Source organism: Thalassophryne amazonica, unplaced genomic scaffold (assembly GCF_902500255.1).
Source record: "Thalassophryne amazonica unplaced genomic scaffold, fThaAma1.1, whole genome shotgun sequence".
NCBI classification, from domain to species: Eukaryota; Metazoa; Chordata; class Actinopteri; order Batrachoidiformes; family Batrachoididae; genus Thalassophryne; species Thalassophryne amazonica.
Window position 1 is genome coordinate 1,251,960 of NW_022986232.1, and position 24,844 is coordinate 1,276,803.

Sequence of the window (24,844 nt, forward strand, 5' to 3'; positions counted from 1 at the left end):
TGCCACCTTAAAAGCCTGTGGTACATAGCCAACTAATAAAGATAGATTGATCATATTTAAGATCGAAGCATTAATTAACGGTAGGGCTTCCTTGAGCAGCCTGGTAGGAATGGGGTCTAATAGACATGTTGATGGTTTGGAGGAAGTGACTAATGAAAATAACTCAGACAGAACAATCAGAGAGAAAGAGTCTAACCAAATACCAGCATTACTGAAAGCAGCCAAAGAGAACGATATGTTTTTGGGATGGTTATATATTTTTTCTCTAGTTAGTTAAAATTTTATTAGCAAAGAAAGTCATGAAGTCATTACTAGTTAAAGTTAAAGGAATACTCGGCTCAATAGAGCTCTGACTCTTTGTCAGCCTGGCTACAGTGCTGAAAAGAAACCTGGGGTTGTTCTTATTTTCTTCAATTAGTGATGAATAGTAAGATGTCCTAGCTTTATGGAGGCCTTTTTTTATAGAGCAACAGACTCTTTTTCCAGGCTAAGTGAAGATCTTCTAAATTAGTGAGACGCCATTTCCTCTCCAACTTACGGGTTATCTGCTTTAAGCTGCGAGTTTGTGAGTTATACCACGGAGTCAGGCACTTCTGATTTAAGGCTCTCTTTTTCAGAGGAGGTACAGCATCCAAAGTTGTGCTCAATGAGGATATAAAACTATTGACAAGATAATCTATCTCACTCACAGAGTTTAGGTAGCTACTCTGCCCTTTGTTGGTATATGGCATTGGAGAACATAAAGAAGGAATCATATCCTTAAACCTAGTTACAGCGCTTTCAGAAAGACTTCTACTGTAATGGGGTTTTCAGGGAATACTGTTAAGTCTTCAATTTCCATACCATAAGTCAGAAGAAGATCTAAGGTATGATTAAAGTGGTGGGTGGACTCATTTACATTTTGAGTGAAACCAATTGAGTCTAACAGTAGATTAAATGCAGTGTTGAGGCTGTCATTCTCAGCATCTATGTGGATGTTAAAATCGCCCACTATAATTATCTTATCTGAGCTAAGCACTAAGTCAGACAAAAGCTCTGAAAAATCACAAAGAAACTCACAGTAACGACCAGGTGGACGATAGATAACAACAAATAAAACTGGTTTTTGGGACTTCCAATTTGGATGGACAAGAGTAAGAGTCAAGCTTTCAAATGAATTAAAGCTCTGTCTGGGTTTTTGATTAATTAATAAGCTGGAGTGGAAGATTGCTGCTAATCCTCCGCCTCGGCCTGTGCTACGAGCATTCTGGCAGTTAGTGTGACTCGGGGGTGTTGACTCATTTAAACTAACATATTCATCCTGCTGTAACCAGGTTTCTGTAAGGCAGAATAAATCAATATGTTGATCAGTAGAGGCAAGCTCTTGCTTGCCTCTACTGGTGGTTGGCTCTCACTGCGGTATTGTATCACTTCCTGTTCCGGAGCACAGCGGTGTTTTTCTGTATCTGTTAGCTGTTTAATCTGCGCAGTTAGATTGATCTAGTTATCTAGATTACGATTTGTTTCCCAGTGTAATCTTTACGTGCCTTAACTAAAGCACTCCTTCTGCTGAATCACCTCTAAATTATTTACACATTATTCACTTTGCGTGTTTTTAGGAATCCGCTAGCTTAGCGTAGCTACTAGCTCTTAGCCGATTTAGCATGGCGGCTTCTCCTGTCTCTCCCGCACTTTTCTGCTCTGGGTGTGAAATGTTTAGTTATTCCTCGGCCTCCTTTAGCAGTAATGGTACTTGTAATAAGTGTAGCTTATTCGTAGCTTTGGAGGCCAGGCTGGGCGAATTGGAGACTCGGCTCCGCACCGTGGAAAATTCTACAGCTAGCCAGGCCCCTGTAGTCGGTGCGGACCAAGGTAGCTTAGCTGCCGTTAGTTCCCCCCCTGGCAGATCCCGAGCAGCCGGGAAAGCAGGCCGACTGGGTGACTGTGAGGAGGAAGCGTAGCCCTAAACAGAAGCCCCGTGTACACCGCCAACCCGTTCACATCTCTAACCGTTTTTCCCCACTCGACGACACACCCGCCGAGGATCAAACTCTGGTTATTGGCGACTCTGTTTTGAGAAATGTGAAGTTAGCGACACCAGCAACCATAGTCAATTGTCTTCCGGGGGCCAGAGCAGGCGACATTGAAGGAATTTTGAAACTGCTGGCTAAGGCTAAGCGTAAATTTGGTAAGATTGTAATTCACGTCGGCAGTAATGACACCCGGTTACGCCAATCGGAGGTCACTAAAATTAACATTAAATCGGTGTGTAACTTTGCAAAAACAATGTCGGACTCTGTAGTTTTCCCTGGGCCCCTCCCCAATCGGACCGGGAGTGACATGTTTAGCCGCATGTTCTCCTTGAATTGCTGGCTGTCTGAGTGGTGTCCAAAAAATGAGGTGGGCTTCATAGATAATTGGCAAAGCTTCTGGGGAAAATCTGGTCTTGTTAGGAGAGACGGCATCCATCCCACTTTGGATGGAGCAGCTCTCATTTCTAGAAATCTGGCCAATTTTCTTAAATCCTCCAAACCGTGACTATCCAGGGTTGGGACCAGGAAGCAGAGTTGTAGTCTTACACACCTCTCTGCAGCTTCTCTCCCCCTGCCATCCCCTCATTACCCCATCCCCGTAGAGATGGTGCCTGCTCCAATAACCAGCAAAAATCTATTTAAGCATAAAAATTAAAAAGAAAAAATAATATAGCACCTTCAACTGCACCACAGACTAAAACAGTTAAATGTGGTCTATTAAACATTAGGTCTCTCTCTTCTAAGTCCCTGTTGGTAAATGATATAATAATTGATCAACATATTGATTTATTCTGCCTTACAGAAACCTGGTTACAGCAGGATGAATATGTTAGTTTAAATGAGTCAACACCCCCGAGTCACACTAACTGTCAGAATGCTCGTAGCACGGGCCGAGGGGGAGGATTAGCAGCAATCTTCCATTCCAGCTTATTAATTAATCAAAAACCCAGACAGAGCTTTAATTCATTTGAAAGCTTGTCTCTTAGTCTTGTCCATCCAAATTGGAAGTCCCAAAAACCAGTTTTATTTGTTATTATCTATCGTCCACCTGGTCGTTACTGTGAGTTTCTCTGTGAATTTTCAGACCTTTTGTCTGACTTAGTGCTTAGCTCAGATAAGATAATTATAGTGGGCGATTTTAACATCCACACAGATGCTGAGAATGACAGCCTCAACACTGCATTTAATCTATTATTAGACTCTATTGGCTTTGCTCAAAAAGTAAATGAGTCCACCCACCACGTTAATCATATCTTAGATCTTGTTCTGACTTATGGTATGGAAATAGAAGACTTAACAGTATTCCCTGAAAACTCCCTTCTGTCTGATCATTTCTTAATAACATTTACATTTACTCTGATGGACTACCCAGCAGTGGGGAATAAGTTTCATTACACTAGAAGTCTTTCAGAAAGCGCTGTAACTAGGTTTAAGGATATGATTCCTTCTTTATGTTCTCTAATGCCATATACCAACACAGTGCAGAGTAGCTACCTAAACTCTGTAAGGGAGATAGAGTATCTCGTCAATAGTTTTACATCCTCATTGAAGACAACTTTGGATGCTGTAGCTCCTCTGAAAAAGAGAGCTTTAAATCAGAAGTGTCTGACTCCGTGGTATAACTCACAAACTCGTAGCTGAAAGCAGATAACCCGTAAGTTGGAGAGGAAATGGCGTCTCACTAATTTAGAAGATCTTCACTTAGCCTGGAAAAAGAGTCTGTTGCTCTATAAAAAAGCCCTCCGTAAAGCTAGGACATCTTTCTACTCATCACTAATTGAAGAAAATAAGAATAACCCCAGGTTTCTTTACAGCACTGTAGCCAGGCTGACAAAGAGTCAGAGCTCTATTGAGCTGAGTATTCCATTAACTTTAACTAGTAATGACTTCATGACTTTCTTTGCTAACAAAATTTTAACTATTAGAGAAAAAATTACTCATAACCATCCCAAAGACGTATCGTTATCTTTGGCTGCTTTCAGTGATGCCGGTATTTGGTTAGACTCTTTCTCTCCGATTGTTCTGTCTGAGTTATTTTCATTAGTTACTTCATCCAAACCATCAACATGTTTATTAGACCCCATTCCTACCAGGCTGCTCAAGGAAGCCCTACCATTATTTAATGCTTCGATCTTAAATATGATCAATCTATCTTTGTTAGTTGGCTATGTACCACAGGCTTTTAAGGTGGCAGTAATTAAACCATTACTTAAAAAGCCATCACTTGACCCAGCTATCTTAGCTAATTATAGGCCAATCTCCAACCTTCCTTTTCTCTCAAAAATTCTTGAAAGGGTAGTTGTAAAACAGCTAACTGATCATCTGCAGAGGAATGGTCTATTTGAAGAGTTTCAGTCAGGGTTTAGAATTCATCATAGTACAGAAACAGCATTAGTGAAGGTTACAAATGATCTTCTTATGGCCTCGGACAGTGGACTCATCTCTGTGCTTGTTCTGTTAGACCTCAGTGCTGCTTTTGATACTGTTGACCATAAAATTTTATTACAGAGATTAGAGCATGCCATAGGTATTAAAGGCACTGCGCTGCGGTGGTTTGAATCATATTTGTCTAATAGATTACAATTTGTTCATGTAAATGGGGAATCTTCTTCACAGACTAAAGTTAATTATGGAGTTCCACAAGGTTCTGTGCTAGGACCAATTTTATTCACTTTATACATGCTTCCCTTAGGCAGTATTATTAGACGGTATCGCTTAAATTTTCATTGTTACGCAGATGATACCCAGCTTTATCTATCCATGAAGCCAGAGGACACACACCAATTAGCTAAACTGCAGGATTGTCTTACAGACATAAAGACATGGATGACCTCTAATTTCCTGCTTTTAAACTCAGATAAAACTAAAGTTATTGTACTTGGCCCCACAAATCTTAGAAACATGGTGTCTAACCAGATCCTTACTCTGGATGGCATTACCCTGACCTCTAGTAATACTGTGAGAAATCTTGGAGTCATTTTTGATCAGGATATGTCATTCAAAGCGCATATTAAACAAATATGTAGGACTGCTTTTTTGCATTTACGCAATATCTCTAAAATCAGAAAGGTCTTGTCTCAGAGTGATGCTGAAAAACTAATTCATGCATTTATTTCCTCTAGGCTGGACTATTGTAATTCATTATTATCAGGTTGTCCTAAAAGTTCCCTAAAAAGCCTTCAGTTAATTCAAAATGCTGCAGCTAGAGTACTGACGGGGACTAGAAGGAGAGAGCATATCTCACCCATATTGGCCTCTCTTCATTGGCTTCCTGTTAATTCTAGAATAGAATTTAAAATTCTTCTTCTTACTTATAAGGTTTTGAATAATCAGGTCCCATCTTATCTTAGGGACCTCGTAGTACCATATCACCCCAATAGAGCGCTTCGCTCTCAGACTGCAGGCTTACTTGTAGTTCCTAGGGTTTGTAAGAGTAGAATGGGAGGCAGAGCCTTCAGCTTTCAGGCTCCTCTCCTGTGGAACCAGCTCCCAATTCAGATCAGGGAGACAGACACCCTCTCTACTTTTAAGATTAGGCTTAAAACTTTCCTTTTTGCTAAAGCTTATAGTTAGGGCTGGATCAGGTGACCCTGAACCATCCCTTAGTTATGCTGCTATAGACGTAGACTGCTGGGGGGTTCCCATGATGCACTATTTCTTTCTCTTTTTGCTCTGTATGCACCACTCTGCATTTAATCATTAGTGATCGATCTCTGCTCCCCTCCACAGCATGTCTTTTTCCTGGTTCTCTCCCTCAGCCCCAACCAGTCCCAGCAGAAGCCTGCCCTCCCTGAGCCTGGTTCTGCTGGAGGTTTCTTCCTGTTAAAAGGGAGTTTTTCCTTCCCACTGTAGCCAAGTGCTTGCTCACAGGGGGTCGTTTTGACCGTTGGGGTTTTACATAATTATTGTATGGCCTTGCCTTACAATATAAAGCGCCTTGGGGCAACTGTTTGTTGTGATTTGGCACTATATAAAAAAAATTGATTGATTGATTGATTGATCAATTATTATATCATGTTGACGGTTTCAAGTACAAATGGAGGCCATTTCCTGCCACTTCAGCCTTCAGGCTTCTCTAAATATGGGAGGGCGCGTGCTCACGTCACTTCCGGCACAACGCACTCTCGGAACTTTGTGATCTGATGAAGGATGTTATGAGCCCCAACAAGACAAGTGTTGTGTGTTGGGGGGTGTGGCTGGATGTTTTGGTGTTCTTTTCTTTTCTTTGCTCTTCAGGTGGCATGAGAACTGATTTGTCTGTGGAGAAGGTGCTGGCTGAAGAATCCTCACCCTCATCAACATCATGTGTAGCACCTGTGACTGGTGCTCACATGCAACCTTAAAGACTTTCAGCTGAAGCAGATAATTGGATGGCGTTCTGCATTTAAGGCATGTGTGATTCAAGCAGAACTGCCGGGAACTCGACCTTGTGATGTCCGTTTGTGAGACGCTGAGGACGGCGGCTGGGTTTGACACATCGAGCCCGTGAAGCAAGGAAGGGTGAGGGACACATGCTGTCAGCACACATTAAAGGTGATTAAGTGTTCGACTAATTGTTGATAGTAACTTGGTGTTTTGTTACGCAGTGTACTGGAATTGTGATGAGAATTGTGCAGTTTGCTTCTCACTGCTGTGGCGTGCAGGATAAGTGATCCTCCACTTGTTGTGAGAAGCTGCTCATTTGCATAAAGTTAAAAAATACAGACCTGAATGTGTTGCTGATAGCGTGTGTCTTTTGAAAGATATTGTTGTAACTGCTGACTTACCTCACCTCTTCTTTGCTTCACAGAGAGTCAGTTTGTCGTGTCCACCTGGGGGGTGTTTGTCTGGTGGTAGTGGGTCCAGGAACGCTGGGCTTCTATCCTTTTGGGCGCTTAAGAGCGTGCCAACAGTCACTCCACCAGAAGGATGTTCCTTTAGTTTTGTACACATTATTATGCACAGGTGAAAAATAAATTGTTTCTGTTGTTGGAACCGCTTTCTGGTTATTTTTAGCGCTGGGTTCTGTCTGACGCAGGTCCGCTCCTCAACTCGCGTCGACACATAACAGTAGTTCCCGGCCATTCCATAATGGACCCAGCGGCAGAAGCGGTTCCTTTTGCCGAAAAAGTTCAAGAACACTTGGAGAAAATATGGGAGCAATTACAGCATCTCGCAAACCAAATTAAACAAACAGACGCCCGTGTTACGGAGCTTGCAGCGCAAGCCGCTCCGCTTCCTGCTGCTCCAGCTGCGGCATCATCGATACTAGTGCAGATAACTCCGTCACCCAGAGATTCGGCGTCCGAACCGATTGTTTGTCGTCCGGAGCCTTGTGCGGTGATGCAATGTTCTCTGGTTTCTGCTCAGTCAGGTTGGAGCGCCGCACCTTTACGAGGAATGTTTGTAGATGGGTTAAATGAGTCATTAAAAGACGAGCCGGCAGTCTGTGACGAGTCAAACGATTTAGATGAGCTAATATCGTTGGTGATTCGTCTAGATGATCGGATGAAGGAGCGTGGACGCGAGAGAGGACGCCCATCAGAGCGGGTTTTTTCGTCTCGGGGCTTTCCCCGACACAGATCTGGGCCGCCTCTTCTTCGCCCCACTGAAGCTCCTCCAACAGGACCTCTGGCTCCTCCTGTTGACGAGCCCATGCGGCTCGGACCAGCAGAGATTACTGTATTGCCCCGACATGTAAGCGTCAAGAGAAATAATGGTGACGTATCTCCAAGTGTTCTGGGACAGGCAAAATAACACACATAAAAAAATAAAAAATAAAAAAAAAATCTAGCACGAGTAAATGTTTTGTTTTCTTTAAATAGGGGTTATAATTGTATGGGGAGTCAGAGGCGTATCTGGTGGAGTGATTGTTAGGCAGTTAGAAGTCCGCCTGGGCTCACTTAATTGTTAATTTTTCTGTGTTTTTAGGTATTTTCTGTTTGGGTTGTTGGGGTCGTTTTATTTTGTTGTTTTTTTTATTTTTCTACATCCCTAACCCCAACCTCACTTGCCCCAAGACCGTTTGTCTTGTGGGTTGTGGGGTGGTGCAGGTTGGTCATGCTGAGCATTCTCAGAAGACCTCTGCACCTAGGGGGGGGGGGGGGGGGGGGTGTTAGAGGCGTTTTTCTTGGTTTGGTTAGGGCCCGGTTCCACTCCAGCCTCGGTGAGCCTTTGTACCGTTCGTCATTGGTGTTGCCGGGGTGTGGTGCAGCGGAGACTTACCTCAGTCGGAGGGGTGGGCCGATCTGTTGCCGTTCGCCATTTCGGTAGTTCCACCCCTCCCGAGAGGCTGGGGTATGGTCGAGTTGGGGCACCGGACGTATTTCCGGTTCTCTGCTGCGCCTTGGGGTTGGAGCTGGGTTAGTTTTTTCCTGTTCCCTTCTCCGGCTTAATGTTTTGAGCCGTTCACCAAAGTTGAGCCGCCGAGGGGCTCTGGGAGGGACCCGGGGTCTTTCGGGGTGCCGGGGAGGGTAACAGGGTTTACGGTCGTTTTATATCCCCCCGGGGTTGTTTTTGGTAGTCCTCCGGGGGTTGATTTTTGATTTTGTTCTGTTTCCTTCCGGGTTCCACCTCCAGGGTTGATGGGACGGTCCTCTGGGGGGGAATTGGCTTGGGGCCAACTAGCCAAGTGTGACCGGGTCTGGGGTTCCGGGGTTGTGGGGAGGGTACCTCCTGGGGTTGATGGTACGGTCCTCTGGGGGGCGCCGTTTGCTCCATGTACACCTGGGGACCTTTGTGGGATTATGGTTCTGGCTGTTCCTCCTGGAACTGGCGATGAGGGCCTTCTGGGGGGGGTTGGGCTCTGCAGGTCATTCTGGGGGGGTTGTTTGTTGTTTTTCTTTTATGCATTTACGTTTGTATTGTGTTTGTGGGGCTGTGTTGGGTTTTTGCGTTTGGGAGTTTTTCTTTTCTTCCCGGGGTTTGATGGGACGGTCCCCTGGGGAGGTTTTGGGTGGGTTTTATGTTTTTTTCTGTGTGTTGAATTGTACTGGGGAATGTTTTGGGGCTTTTGTTGATTCCAGCCGGCCGTCCAGCTGCGGTGCCTGTCCTGCTGTCTGTGGTGGACCTTAGGAGCGTGGTGCTGTCTGCTTCCTGATGTGGACCCCGGAGGGAGGTGCTGTTCTCGGGCCTGGTCTGTTCGGTCGCCGGGAGGCTTCCCGTTGATGGGGGGGGTACTGTTGTGTGTTGGGGGGTGTGGCTGGATGTTTTGGTGTTCTTTTCTTTTCTTTGCTCTTCAGGTGGCATGAGAACTGATTTGTCTGTGGAGAAGGTGCTGGCTGAAGAATCCTCACCCTCATCAACATCATGTGTAGCACCTGTGACTGGTGCTCACATGCAACCTTAAAGACTTTCAGCTGAAGCAGATAATTGGATGGCGTTCTGCATTTAAGGCATGTGTGATTCAAGCAGAACTGCCGGGAACTCGACCTTGTGATGTCCGTTTGTGAGACGCTGAGGACCGCGCCTGGGTTTGACACATCGAGCCCGTGAAGCAAGGAAGGGTGAGGGACACATGCTGTCAGCACACATTAAAGGTGATTAAGTGTTCGACTAATTGTTGATAGTAACTTGGTGTTTTGTTACACAGTATACTGGAATTGTGATGAGAATTGTGCAGTTTGCTTCTCACTGCTGTGGCGTGCAGGATAAGTGATCCTCCACTTGTTGTGAGAAGCTGCTCATTTGCATAAAGTTAAAAAATACAGACCTGAATGTGTTGCTGATAGCGTGTGTCTTTTGAAAGATATTGTTGTAACTGCTGACTTACCTCACCTCTTCTTTGCTTCACAGAATCAGTTTGTCGTGTCCACCTGGGGGGTGTTTGTCTGGTGGTAGTGGGTCCAGGAACGCTGGGCTTCTATCCTTTTGGGCGCTTAAGAGCGTGCCAACAGTCACTCCACCAGAAGGACGTTCCTTTAGTTTTGTACACATTATTATGCACAGGTGAAAAATAAATTGTTTCTGTTGTTGGAACCGCTTTCTGGTTATTTTTAGCGCTGGGTTCTGTCTGACGCAGGTCCGCTCCTCAACTCGCGTCGACACATAACAACAAGTGTGCATCCCGCTGTACCTGTGGACATGTTAATCTTATTCCTGATGATCACGTAATGGTTGCCTATTGTATTTAGCTGTTTCCAGTAAACAAATCATGTGCGTGTAAATGGGACCATTGTTTTATATTTCCAACCCACTATTTCAGTTTTTCAATTTCAATTTATTTTCATTTATATAGTGCCAAATCACAACAGAGTTGCCTCAAAGTGCTTCACACAGGTAAGGTCTAACCTTACCAACCCCCAGAGCAACAGTGGTAAGAAAAACTCCCTTTGAGGATAAAACCTCAAGCAGACCAGACTCAAAGGGGCGACCCTCTGCTTGGGCCATGATATAGACACAAATTACAAAACAATTCACAGAACAATTCACGGACAAATATACAAGAAATGCAATTGGTGCACAGGACAGGAGGATCGCCAACACGAACACAACTCCCATCTCTGGATGGAGCTGCACCTTAAACAGAGAGAAAAAACAGAATCGGGCATCAGAAAGACAAAAAATACTGTATAATTTGGCAGCATTAATCAACAAGAAAAACAGAGAAATACTAAGGTGATCGCCGGCCACTAGCCCTAAACTTTACTAAAAGACCCCAGAATTTAGGTATAGTTGAGGCAGCGGCACGCTCCAATTACTAATAAAATGAATTAAAAGAGTAAAAAGTGTAAAACAAAACTGTACCAGTATGCTAGCCATATGAAAGGGAAAATAAGTGTGTCTTAAGTCTGGACTTAAAAGTCTCCACAGAATCTGACTGTTTTATTGACGCAGGGAGATCATTCCACAGAACAGGGGCACGATAAGAGAAAGCTCTGTGACCCGCAGACTTCTTATTCACCCTAGGGACACAAAGTAGTCCTGCACCCTGAGAACGTAAAGCCCGGGCTGGTACGTAAGGTTTAATTAGGTCAGCTAGGTAGGGAGGTGCCAGTCCATGAATAATTTTATAGACTAGTAGCAGAACCTTAAAATCTGATCTCACTGGGACAGGAAGCCAGTGAAGAGATGCCAAAATGGTTGTAATGTGGTCGAACTTTCGGCTTCGTGTCAAAAGTCTGGCTGCAGCATTTTGAACCAGTTGGAGACCCCTAATGCTAGACTACGGTAAACCAGAAAATAGAACATTGCAGTAGTCCAGTCTAGAAGAGATAAATGCACAGATCACCCTGGAGAACCCACTGAGATTAAAAAAGTTCCTGCATTTCCCTCTGAAATGTTGGAGTTCTGAGATGTTCCACGAACTATGCAACAGGAACAAACATTCAAGATTCAAGATGAGCACACTGCGGCAAAAAACAATCTGAACCTGCGATGTGGGACAAGTTTATGTGACACAGAGTAATGCTGGGAAATCCTGTGTGACAGCATGTTGTGTTTGTGTGAAGGTGTGGACTCTGCTATGGATCCGTGTGAAGACACACAGGGGGGACCCTCGAAGTCCATTCTGTGTGGGGACTGTGAGATCCAGATCAAAGCTCAGAGGTGAGACCAGGATCTGAAACTGACTGTGACAGTGTCAGAGTTCAGCGCTCACATCACTGCACCTTTGTTTTGTTTTTGTTTGTTTTGGGGGGTGGGGCTGGTATTTGTACATTTCAAAGTCTGTATTTTAATTTGTGCTTAGTTGTAAATCAAATTCAGTAATTTACTTCACTACTCGTAAAATCACAATTAATTTGTAGTTTCTCCTAAAATCAGCCATGTGTTCTTTTGTCTAACTGTGGGGGATAAAAGTGAGATGACAACAGTCACCTGCTCACAGACACCTGTTACCAATGCACATCTCTGAGTTGTTGTTTTGATTTTATCTCAAACACTGTGGATGGAGAATATCTCCAGAAGTCATCACATGCTGGAATGATGGAATTTCTGAAATCGTTAGTCCTTGTATTTGTTGGTAATTTGGCATTTGAGAATGAAGATCTGTTTAAATCAGAATTTTCTTCATCTGGTCATTAATGTTGGAGTGTATACTTTTTAAAATGAAAATGATTCATATTTGCTCTTCCCCAAACTCTGATGGTGTGAACAGTATTGAGTCAGGCCACAAGTAAAAATGAAAAAGAATGATATTCATGGTAGGGCTGAAATGATTAACTCAAATAATTTGATTACGAAAATGTTGGAGGGAAAGAATTTACAGTGGGGCCAAAAAGTATTTAGTCAGTCCCTGATTGTGTAAGTTGTCCTACTTAGAAAGATGAGAGAGGTCTGTAATTTTCATCATAGGTACACTTCAACTATGAGAGACAAAATGAGGAAAAATAATCCAGGAAATCACATTGTAGGATTTTTAAAGAATTTATTTGTTAATTATGGTGGAAAATAAGTATTTGGTCAATAATAAAAGTTCAATTCAATACTTTGTAACATGATCTTTGATGTCAATGACAGAGGTCAAACGTTTCCTGTAAGTCTTCACCAGGTTTGCACACAGTGTAGCTGGTATTTTGGTCCATTCCTCCATGCAGATCTCCTCTAGAGCAGTGATGTTTTGGGGCTGTCGCTGGGCAACATGGACTTTCAACTCCCTCAACAAATTCTCTATGGGGTTGAGGTCTGGAGACTGGCTCGGCCACTCCAGGACCTTGAAATGCTTTTTATGGAGTCACTCCTTCGTTGCCCGAGCGGTGTGTTTGGGATCATTGTCATGCTGGAAGACCCAGCCACGTTGCATCTTCAATGCTCTCACTGATGGAAGGAGGTTTTGGCTTAAAATCTCATGATACATGGCCACATTCATTCTTCCCTTAACACAGATCAGTCGTCCTATCCCCTTTGCAGAAAAACAGCCCCAAAGCATGTCGTTTCCGCCCCCATGCTTCACAGTAGATATGGTGTTCTTGGGATGCAACTCAGCATTCTTCTTCCTCCAAACACGACGAGTTGAGTTTTTACCAAAAGTTCTATTTTGGTTTCATCTGACCACATGATATTCTCCCAATCCGCTTCTGGATCATCCATATGCTCTCTGGCAAACGTCAGACGGGTCTGGACATGTACTGGCTTAAGCAGGGGGACACACCTGGCACTGCAGGATTTGAGTCCCTCTCTGCATAGTGTGTAGCCTTTGTTACTTTGGTCCCAGCTCTCTGCAGGTCATTCATCAGGTCCCTCTGTGTAGTTCTGGGATTTTTGTTCACCGTTCTCATGATCATTTTGACCCCATGGGATGACATCTCGTGTGGAGCCCCAGATCGAGGGAGATTATCAATGGTCTTGTATGTCTTCCATTTTCTTACAGTTGCTCCCACAGTTGATTTATTCACACCAACCTGCTTGACTATTGTAGATTGACTCTTCCCAGCCTGGTGCACATGTACAGTTTTCTTCCTGGTGTCCTTCGACAGCTCTTTGGTCTTGGCCATGGTTGAGTTTGAAGTCTGACTGTTTGAGTCTGTGGACAGGTGTCTTTTATACAGATAACAAGTTCAAACAGGTGCATTAATACAGGTAACAGGTGGAGGACAGAAGAGTTCTTAAAGAAGAAGTTACAGGTCTGTGAGAGCCAGAAATCTTGCTTGTTTGTGGGTGACCAAATACGTATTTTCTGCCATAATTTACTCATAAATTCTTTAAAAATCCTACAGTGTGATTTCCTGGATTTTTTTTTTCTCATTTTGTCTCTCACAGTTGAAGTGTACTTATGATGAAAATTACAGACCTCTCTCATTTTTCTAAGTAGGACAACTTGCACAATCAGGGACTGACTAAATACTTTATTGCCCCACTGTACCTGGAGGCTTTGTTGAATTCTGGTCACTCCTATTAAAAATGTCTCTGCTGCCTGCTCAGCTCCGTATCATTGTTCCACACAAACTGCTACTTTTGGCACACAGTGGATTGAGATTTGAGGTGGTGCGATGGCGGAGAGTCAAGAAACTGTCCATGAAATGTTTGGTCTTCGAAAACATGACTCATTTTCCATACCTGAGCAACCATGTGTCATCATGACATAGATGATGAGATCCAACACTGACTCAAGTGTGCAGGAACTGCATTCCTCAGGGCTTTCATGGAAATTTAAAGTGTGATGGAGCTAGATGTCAGGGGCAGGGGGGCTTCCATACAAGTACCTCGCACACCCCCACCCCTACCTTGTTGGGGAGAAGCTCCATCATTTTGCCTTTTTCAGAACCAACTTCAGCTTTACATCTCTCTCGCTTTCATTTCTCATCTCTCATTTTCAACCACTTATCTGGGATCGGGTCGTGAGAGCACCAGCTCCAGCAGGAGACCCCAAACTTCCCTTTCCGGGGCCGCATTAGCCACGTCTGTCTGGGGGATGCAGCAGTGTTCCCAGGCCAGTGTGGAGATAGAACCTCTCCACCAGTCCTCCGTCTTCTTGGTCCACTGGCAGCTCTCCACCTCACAGACAAGTGAAAGGATGTGCACTTTAACTGAATCAAGTTAGGGTGGGGTTTGAACGGAGGACCTTCGACACTGAAACCATTTGGCCACCACCCCTGTCACCAGGCTGAAATAATTTCAGGTTTCAAACTGAAAGCGACACACCTGTGCATATTAATTTGTATAAATGACAAAGAAGAAAGTGCTTCAGTGCATTTATCATCGATAAAATCCACTAATAACAGCTCTGCCTGCATCAGCTGCATGTCAGTGACTTTTGGTAACTAATAGTTTCTTATTCACGTCCAAATGAAGCTGGATCAACTCTGAACTCAGAATATCAGCTTCTGCCGAAACTTAAAGGTCCAGAAAGTGAACTGTTCAAAACATGTCAGCATGTCTCAGAGTTTAAATCCAGCTGTTTAATTTTTTTTGCTGTGCACTGGAAAAATCATCCTGTTTATACAGGTTCAAATATATTTTAACTCATTTTAAAATGGGCACTATTCCTGTTTTATGTTTATTTGCTTTGAACACAATATGCTCATGTTTGATCCATTTATATAGTTCATCAATAAGGTATCTACCTACCCACCCATCCATCTCTCTAACCATCCGGTCTGTCTGTTCATTCATTCATTGCATTTTACAGGGTCCATGCCTGGCCTTTGCTGTCAGTGATGCAAAGTGGATTTCTTTCTTCAGTTTTCTTAATAATAGGAATTCATGAACCCTAATTTCACCACATGATTCCAACCAGGTTTTTTTTTTCTATTAAAATTCTCTATTTGGTGCCTTGCTCTTGTTTTTCACATCTCATCATCAACGGATCGTCTTGGTAATAAAACTTTGGATCATTACCCATATTGTAAAATCTCAGCCACATTTGTTTCTACCTGTACATATGTAAATGAATCTGTAAATATTACAGCATTTGTTTTTCTTGTATCCAATTTGAAGACAGATGTTTAATCAATTGTATCTAGAACTTATGACTGGTTACACTGGTACAACATTGGTTAATATCTATTTAAAATGACGTTCCTTTGCACCTAGCAGGTGGTGCCCCTTTTGAGGTATTATATTAAATTTTAGATTTAAATAAATATTGTTTTAACTTATATCCACTACAAGTGTAAACTGTACTGCTATGAGTAGTAGTTTTGTTAAAATTGTAACGATACCATCCCGAGAGCAGACACGAGAAACACGGTTGGTTAATCTGTTTTTTCAAACTAAAAGCACAGAGTAACTGCTGTTAATTTTTTTTTTTTTTTTTTTCTTGTTGATGGTGGAGGAGCAGACACTATTTTTGGCACGGTGGGCCGTCCTGCCAAGCCTGTGAAAGGGAAACACTGCCCAGAAAATTCAGTCATCTTTTTCAGCAGTAAATCCAAAAGGTCAGTGTTTTGGTCCTGTGTGGACGGACAGTCAGCCTGACCGTTTGACTCTGTGGGATGAGCAGGACCAACAAGAAGACCATGAAGACCAGTTTAAGTCTTCAGACCAACGATGCAGGTTGATGTAAACTTGAAGCTGTTTGTGTTCAGACGTCACGTGAGTAAACTGTTTCTGATGGTCCACAGAGTGAAGCAGAAGAGGACAGAAGTTCTCAGGGTTCCATTTGCTCAGCAGCATCAAAGATGCCTGAACCACATGTTTACGGTCTGTTGATTTCAATCAGATATCATTGAACAGTTTGCTCATAATGTCTCCATGCTGCAGCCACAAACACTTTGATGATGTTCATTCGCTCATTTCTATTCATGAGTGCACCATTCATGGGTTTACTGCTGTTGAAAGTGAAGATTTATTTGTGCTTTATTTTGATACACGCTGATCTTGCTCTTTCAGAAAAATGATTTAAAGGATTTAACTATTCAGTCTGTTTTAACTGAACTAGGTTTTACACGGTGAAAAATGCATCCAGAAAGTATTCACAGCATTTCACTTTTTGCACATTTTGTTATGTGACAGCCTTATTTCAAAATGGCTAAAATTCTTTTTTTTTTCCCTCAAAATGCTACACAGAATGCCCCATAATGACTATGTTAAAAAAAAGTTTGAGATTTTCTTAAATTTATTGAAATAAAAAAAAAAAAACTAAGAAATCATGTCCATAAGTATTCACATTCTTTGCCATGAAGCTTCAAACTGAGCTCAGGTGCCTCCTGTTTCCACTGATCATCCTTGAGATGTTTCTACAGCTTAATTGGAGTCCACCTGGGGTAAATTCAGTTGACTGGACATGATTTGGAAAGACACACACCTGTCTACATATAAGGTCCCACAGTTGACAGTCAGAGCACAAACCAAGCATGAAGTCAAAGGAATTGTCTGTAGACCTCAGAGACAGGATTGTCTGGAGACACAAATCTGGGGAAGGGTACAGAAACATTTCTGCTGCTTTGAAGATCCCAATGAGCACCGTGGTCTCCATCATCAGTAAATGGAAGAAGTTTGGATCCAACAGGACTCTTCCTAGAGCTGGACGCCCGTCTAAACTGAGCGATCGGGGGAGAAGGACCTTAGTCAGGGAGTTGACGAAGAACCTGATGGTCACTCCGTCAGAGCTCCAGCATTCCTCTGTGGAGAGAGGAGAACCTTCCAGAAGGACAACCATTTCTGCGGCAATCCACCAATCAGGCCTGTATGATAGAGTGGCCAGACGGAAGCTACTCCTGAGTAAAAGGCACATGGCAGCCCACCTGGAGTTTGACAAAAGGCACCTGAAGGACTCTCAGACCAGGAGAAACAAAATTCTCTGGTCTGATGAGACAAAGACTGAACTCTTTGACGTCATGTTTGGAGGAAACCAGGCACCATCCCTACAGTGAAGCATGGTGGTGGCAGCATCATGCTGTGGGGATGTTTTTCAGCATCATGAACTGGGAGACTAGTCAGGATTGAGGGAAAGATGAATGCAGCAATGTACAGAGACATCCTGGATGAAAACCTGCTCCAGAGCGCTCTTGACCTCAGACTGAGGCAACAGTTCATCTTTCAGCAGGACAGTGACCCTAAACACACAGCCAAGATATCAAAAGAGTGTCTTCAGGACAACTCTGTGAATGTCCTTGAGTGGCCCAGCCAGAGCCCAGACCTGAATCCAACTGAACATCTCTGGAGAAATCTGAAAATGTCTGTGCACCGACGCTCCCCATCCAACCTGATGGAGCTTGAGAGGTGCTGCAAAGAGGAATGGACCAAAGTGGCCAAAGATAGGAGCACCAAGCTTGTGGCATCACATTCAAGAAGACTTGAGGCTGGAATTGTTGCCAAAATTGCATCAACAAAGTATTGAGCAAAGGGTGTGAATACTTAGGTATTGGGTTAGGTACTTAGGCATGTGATTTATCAGTTTTTAATAAATTTGCCAAAAAATATTTTGCATGCTGTCATTATGGAGTGTTGTGAGTAGAATTTTGAGGGGAAAAATTAATTTACTCTAAGGCTGCAGCTGTCGATTATTTTAGTAATCGAGTATTCTATTGATTATTCTGGTGATTCAGGCATCGACATTAACGCTTGTCTGATTGTCCAGGACAAGTGTAAAATGTGATCGGACAAGCAATATGCTCTAAATTGTTGTCCGACCGGACAAGTGGCATTTTATTGGTTTAAAACATTCAAATTCTTTATTTTCATTGCTTGGAACCAAAATACCTGATCTCTGCAGCCGTGTGTGTGTGTGTGTGTGTGTGTGTGTGTGTGTGTGTGTGTGTGTGTGTGTGTGTGTGTGTGTGTGTGTGAGTCAGTGGGTGGGGGTGGGGGAGGAGAGCTGAGCAGAGAGTGAAAAATAACACAAACTAAACTGTGTCTCTGCCTTTATCTCTGGACTGTTCCTGATGGTTCGTCCTGTTCACTCCGTGTGCACGTGACGGTGACAGACTGAAATTATGAGATGAAATAAATTGGTCAAAATTCCTTAAAATGAGAATATATGAATGAACAGAATAAAAATCACACACACGTGTGTTTAAAAAAAACCTGATGTGTAGAAACCCTGCAGTGATGTTCAGAAGCAGAAATCACAAAGCAGCTGAGAACTCTGAACTTTAACAGGCTGTTATTTTACAAAGATATTTATTTTAGGTGACTTAATGTAGTTGTTTAATGTTGAAGCACTAAACGTGACTGAGGAGGAGAAAAAAAGAGGAAATGAACTCTAGTCTGAATAAAAATACAAGCTGTTGATTTTTATTTTTCAAAATTATCAGGCTGCAGTTCTGAGTTTCATTTATTTCAAAGTAAGTTACTGCTTATTATTTTCAAAAATCACAAGTTAAATCAGTCTGCATTGTTCAGTTTTTCCTGCACGTTTTTGTATTTTTTCCTTCTTTATAAAGGTTTGGTGTTTGTGTTTGTTTTACAAAGTTTGAAATGTTAACACTTTTCCTTATAGCAGTTCTTTAATTTCAGAAATGGAACAGAAACAACTACAAATAAAAAGTAGGGACTGTATGTAAAATGAAGATAAAATAAAAAGGTTGTTATATTCCCAGTTTCTCCACTCACACCCACAGAAGTCAAACATTCTTCCAAAGTTGTGTCTTGGTGGCTTCCCTCACTTGTCTCCTTCCAGCATGGACATTTAGTTTTTGAGAACTGCCTCCCTGACACAGATTGACCATAAAGTACCACAGTGTTTGTATTTCTGAATGATTGATATAAATGAAGTCTAAGAAAACAATATTCAGTGAGTTGGAAATGTTCATGTTTTCATCCTCTGACATTTCCTATGAAAACTGGCTGTAAATATTAACTAATTCTTCCATTAACAATAAACTATCCTGTCCCAACCTTTTTTTCTTGGAAAATACTGCAGGCCTCAAATGTAGGAATGGATATATATTAACAAAAAATAAATAAAACTAAAGCTGATCTCACAAAACATGAAATATGTTGGTTTCATACAGTCTGCAGTTACAGAAATAGAAAAAGTAAATCTCAGGATCATTACGTGTCCATCACCACCACATTTTGAAAAATTATAAGACCACAGGCCATGCATCATTTATGTTTTGTGTCTTTTAGTGACATGTTTTAATTTTTTTTTATTTGGAATAAGGCAATAAGTGCCTCCCTGTATTACCACAGATGAACTGTTTCTGTTGCCACATCTTCTGAAATAAAACTGCAGAACACGAAAGCCTAAAAACTAAAAGAATGAAAGTAGATGTGATAAATATTTAATCTGAATCTCAGTCCCAGAAAATGTTGAAATTTAATGGTTTTTCTATTTCAGCTGCAATTCTTATGTTGGAATATTAAAGTTAAAGTATGTACAAACAAAAGACATATTACAGGTTTTTATTAAGTGACAAGTCAGAGCAAAGTAGAGGTGATAAATATTTAATTTGAAACTCACTCACGGGTTGTCCGGACAACCAGCTTTTCTATAGGACAAGTAAACTGCCAGGGTTACTTGTCCTATGGACAAGTACACTAAAAAGCTTAATGTCGATGCCTGTGATTAATCAAGTAATCGGATAGAAAACAGACACAGAGATTGTCAAATTTAGTGTTTCCCTTTCTGTTTTCCTGGGTAATCATTTATTTTTTCATATCTCTTTCCTTCCCACTGTCGCCAAGTGCTTGCTCATAGGGGGTCGTTTTGACTGTTGGGGTTTTTCTGTAATTATTGTATGGCTTTTGCCTTACAATATAAAGCGCCTTGGGGCAACTGTTTGTTGTGATTTGGCGCTATATAAATAAAATTGATTTGATTTGATCTTTACATATTTAGGGTAGCTTGAGTATCGATCTTTTTACACGAGGATCGTTCAGTATCGATACCAGCGTTGGTATCGATATTATTGATATTAGGATCGATCCGCCCACCTCTAAGAGGCAGCCACCGGCCACCATGCGAATAGCCACTCCCCACGTAGAACGGAGAACAGGCAGCTGACGAAACGGTGTTTTTAAAAACAGAAACGCACTGCTTCGCTTTAAATGTGCAGTAAGCTGTTTCAGATGATCAGCATGGACCCTCTTTCTCCTGCAAGGCTTTAATTTACTCTGTGTCATGGTGGAAAGATGTACCTTATGTGCTAATTTGATTAACGCTTACACGGCCTGTGCGTATGCTCTAGTCTTCTGTTGGTTTGTTTTTCTGGGGACATTACAGCGCCACACGCAGGCTTGGCATATGTACTACAACGTTAAACAAAGCTTTGAGGTACAGAATTTGCCTCGAACATTTTTTGCAATTGAATTATTCAAATTACTCGATGAATCGTTTCAGCCCTAATTTACTCCATTTTGGAATAAGTCTGTAGCATTCAAGCATTTATTGTCATTGTCACAAAGAACAACGAAATTACGTCTGGAGCATCCACATGCGTAGTTAAAAAGTGCAAACCAGTGCAATAAATAACCCCTAAATACCCCATGCAAACATTTATAACATCAGTACAGTGACATTTTTGACAGCAATATAAAAACAAGATGTTGCTAAAATGCATTAAAGAATAAGAACAATCAAATAAATAAATATAAAAATGGTGACACTGTACAGCAATGCAGAAACCAGTTCAATACTATTGATTGGTGGATATAATCCACGGAAGGAGGGACATGGGGGAAGAGGGGAATTTCCAAATAAATAAATAATAGTAACAATGTGCAACAATGCAAAACCAGTTCAGTGCTACTACAATTGATTATGAACTCAGTTGAATGCAGTTGATATAGTTATAGTCCGTGGGAAGGGGGCAGAGAGGGGGAGAGGGCATAACAAAATGTAGAAAAAGTGAAATGCTGTTTATATTTTCTGGATGAACTGTATAATGTGGAGACAAAATCCACATTCATATAAAAAGTGATGAGTTTCTAAGTATGTTTATATTCTGCTGCAGAATTTCAAGGAGAACATGGTGATGTTTGTTAAAGACGAGTTGAAGAGCATCCAGAAGGTTCTCCTGACAAATGATGCAGAATACTTGGAGAGTCAGAGTGAGGATGAGGAGCAGAGGAACATCCAACTGGTTTTCCTGGACCTCACTGTGAACTTCATGAGGAGAATGAATTATCTTGAGCTGGCTGACTGTCTGCAGAGCAGTAAGAGGACTTCTGTCCACATTTAACACAGACGCTAAATGACACGTGACGTTTGTCCGTTTGAAATATATTCATGTGTGAATTCTATCAGGAAAACAGGAAGTGATGTCATCATTCAATAACTGATCTGTGCTGTGTGTTCTTTCAGGAACTCGTGCTGAAGTTTGTCGTCTTAAATTCAAATCTAAGGTGAAGCAGAAGTTTGAGCGTGTGTTTGAGGGGCTCTCTAAAGCAGGAAAGATGACTCTTCTGAAGGAGATCTACACAGAGCTCTACATCACAGAGGGCGGGGCTTCAGAGGTCAACCAGGAACATGAGGTCAGACAGACTGAAGCAGCATCCAGGAAAACAGACTCACCACAAAGAACCATCACATGTGAAGACATCTTTAAAGCCTCAGCTGACACTCAGCCACCAATCAGAACAGTGCTAACAAAGGGCGTGGCCGGCATCGGGAAAACAGTCTTAACACACAAGTGGACTCTGGACTGGGCTGAAGGGCGAACCAACCAGGACTTCCACTTCATATTTCCATTCACTTTCAGAGAACTGAATGTGCTGAAAGAGAAGAAGTTCAGCTTGGTGGAACTTGTTCATCACTTCTTTCCTGAAACCAAAGAAGCAGGAATCTGCAGCTTCCAAAACTTCCAGGTCTTGATCATCTTGGACGGTCTGGATGAGTGCCGCCTCCCTCTGGACTTCCACAGCAATGACATCCTGAGTGATGTCACAGAGTCAAGCTCAGTGGATGTGCTGCTGACAAACCTCATCAGGAGGAACCTGTTTCCCTCTGCTCGCCTCTGGATCACCACACGACCTGCAGCAGCCAATCAGATCCCTCCTGAGTGTGTGGACATGGTGACAGAGGTCAGAGGCTTCACTGACCCTCAGAAGGAGGAGTACTTCAGGAAGAGATTCAGAGATCAGAGGCAGTCCAGAAGAATCATCTCCCACGTGAAGACATCACGAAGCCTCCACATCATGTGTCACATCCCAGTCTTCTCCTGGATCACTGCTACAGTTCTGGAGGACTTGTTGGACACCAGACAGAGACGAAAGCTTCCAGAGACCCTGACTGAGATGTACCTCTACTTCCTGGTGGTTCAGTCCAAAGTGAAGAAGGTCAAATATGATGGAGGAGCTGAGTCAGATCCACTGTTGAATCCAGAGAACAGGGAGATGATTGTGTGTCTGGGAAAACTGGCTTTTGAGCAGCTGCAGAAAGGGAACCTGATCTTCTATGAAGAGGACCTGACAGAGTGTGGCATCAATATCAGAGCAGCCTCAGTATACTCAGGAGTCTTCACACAGATCTTTAAAGAGGAGAGAGGACTCTACCAGGACAAGGTCTTCTGCTTCGTCCATCTGAGTCTTCAGGAGTTTCTGGCTGCTCTTTATGTCCATCTGACCTTCATCCAGTCTGGAGTCAATCTGCTGTCCAACAAACAAACAACATCCAGAAGGTCTGAAACATTTGAAGATGAAGAATTTGAAGAACTACTTTTTTTCCACAGTGATATTTTGGCAGATGAAGATGAACCTGAACTAACACGTCTCCATCAGAGTGCTGTGGACGAGGCCTTACAGAGTCCAAATGGACACCTGAACTTGTTCCTGTGCTTCCTTCTGGGTCTTTCCTTGCAGACCAATCAGACTCTTCTACGAGGCCTGATGACACAGACAGAGAGAATCTCAGAGACCAATCAGGAAACAGTGAAGTACATCAAGAAGAAGCTCGATGAGAATCTATCTGCAGAGAGAAGCATCAGTCTGATCCACTGTCTGAATGAACTGAAGGATCGTTCTCTACTGGATCAGATCCAGCAGTCCCTGAGCTCAGGACGTCTCTCTGTAGAACATATGGCTCCTTCTCTTGCATCAGCTCTGATCTTCATCTTACTGTCATCAGATCGACACCTGGACGTGTTTGACTTGAAGAACTTCTCTGCTTCACATGAAGCTCTTCTGATGCTGTTGCCAGTGATCAGAGAATCTGAAAACGCTTTGTAAGTAGCAGGATGAATGTGTCTTAAAGATTTTCAGCTGCTGTTTGATTCCAGCCAATCAGTGCAGGAGGATGCTCTCATAAAAGCAGGTGGAGACCGCTTGTCTGTCTCTTGCTTGCTGGAGATATGTTGCAGGTGTTTGTTGGGCAGTTTCTCTTCCACGTTCCTGTAAGAAAAGAGACCTCTGTGGAGTTGTCACTGGCTGTGCGATGCTGGGTGCTGTGTGACTGTTGGACGCTCCAGTTGTTTGGGACTGGCGGTCTGGATTGTGGATTGAGCCGCGGAAGGAAGCCCTGCTGTTTGCTCTGGCGTTCTGTGTGGAGGTGTCGCCTGCTGCTTTGCCCTGGCGTTCTGTCTGGAGGTGTCGCCTGCTGTTTGCCCTGGCGTTCTGTCTGGAGATGTCGCCTGTTGTTTGCCCTGGCGTTCTGTCTGGAGGTGTCACCTGCTGTTTGCCCTGGCGTTCTGTCTGGAGGTGTCGCCTGTTGTTTGCCCTGGCGTTCTGTCTGGAGGTGTCGCCTGCTGTTTACTCTGGCGTTCTGTCTGGAGGTGTCGCCTGTTGTTTGCCCTGGCGTTCTGTCTGGAGGTTCGCCTGCTGCTTTGCCCTGGCGTTCTGTCTGGAGGTGTCGCCTGCTGTTTGCCCTGGTGTTCTGTCTGGAGGTGTCGCCTGTTGTTTGCCCTGGCGTTCTGTCTTGAGGTGTCGCCTGCTGTTTGCTCTGGCGTTCTGTCTGGAGGTGTCGCCTGCTGCTTTGCCCTGGCGTTCTGTCTGGAGGTGTCGCCTGCTGCTTTGCCCTGGCGTTCTATCTGGAGGTGTCGCCTGCTGTTTACTCTGGCGTTCTGTCTGGAGGTGTTGCCTGTTGTTTGCCCTGGCGTTCTGTCTGGAGGTGTCGCCTGTTGTTTGCCCTGGCGTTCTGTCTGGAGGTGTCGCCTGTTGTTTACCCTGGCGTTCTGTCTGGAGGTGTCGCCTGCTGTTTACTCTGGCGTTCTGTCTGGAGGTGTCGCCTGTTGTTTGCCCTGGCGTTCTGTCTGGAGGTGTCGCCTGCTGCTTTGCCCTGGCATTCTGTCTGGATGTGTCACCTGCTGTTTGCCCTGGCGTTCTGTCTGGAGGTGTCGCCTGTTGTTTGCCCTGGCGTTCTGTCTGGAGGTGTCACCTGCTGCTTTGCCCTGGCGTTCTGTCTGGAGGTGTCGCCTGCTGCTTTGCCATGGCGTTCTATCTGGAGGTGTCGCCTGCTGCTTTGCCCTGGCGTTCTGTCTGGAGGTGTCGCCTGCTGCTTTGCCCTGGCCTTCTGTCTGGAGGTGTCGCCTGCTGCTTTGCCCTGGCGTTCTGTCTGGAGGTGTCGCCTGCTGCTTTGCCCTGGCGTTCTCTCTGGA

The 24,844-nt window shown here is 43.5% G+C and overlaps 1 protein-coding gene across 1 annotated transcript; it reads left to right on the forward strand.

Annotated features, from left to right (window-relative positions):
• Window positions 1–11,406: 11,406 nt before the first annotated feature.
• LOC117505630 (protein NLRC3-like) lies at window positions 11,407–23,495 on the forward strand. Its single transcript, XM_034165210.1, has 4 exons — window positions 11,407–11,537; window positions 15,992–16,070; window positions 21,269–21,470; window positions 21,619–23,495. Exons 1-4 carry the CDS (start codon window positions 11,422–11,424, stop codon window positions 23,478–23,480), a joined length of 2,259 nt encoding a protein of 752 aa, XP_034021101.1. The 5' UTR covers window positions 11,407–11,421; the 3' UTR covers window positions 23,481–23,495.
• The last annotated feature ends 1,349 nt before the right edge of the window (window positions 23,496–24,844 follow it).

Coding starts and splice junctions, on each gene's coding strand:
- LOC117505630 (XM_034165210.1), top strand. CDS start 11,422: ATGTTGTGTTTGTGTGAAGGTGTGGACTCTGCTATGGATCCGTGTGAA. Junction 16,071..21,268: donor GCCTGAACCACATGTTTACG/GTCTGTTGATTT, acceptor ATTCTGCTGCAG/AATTTCAAGGAGAACATGGT. Junction 21,471..21,618: donor GGCTGACTGTCTGCAGAGCA/GTAAGAGGACTT, acceptor GTGTTCTTTCAG/GAACTCGTGCTGAAGTTTGT.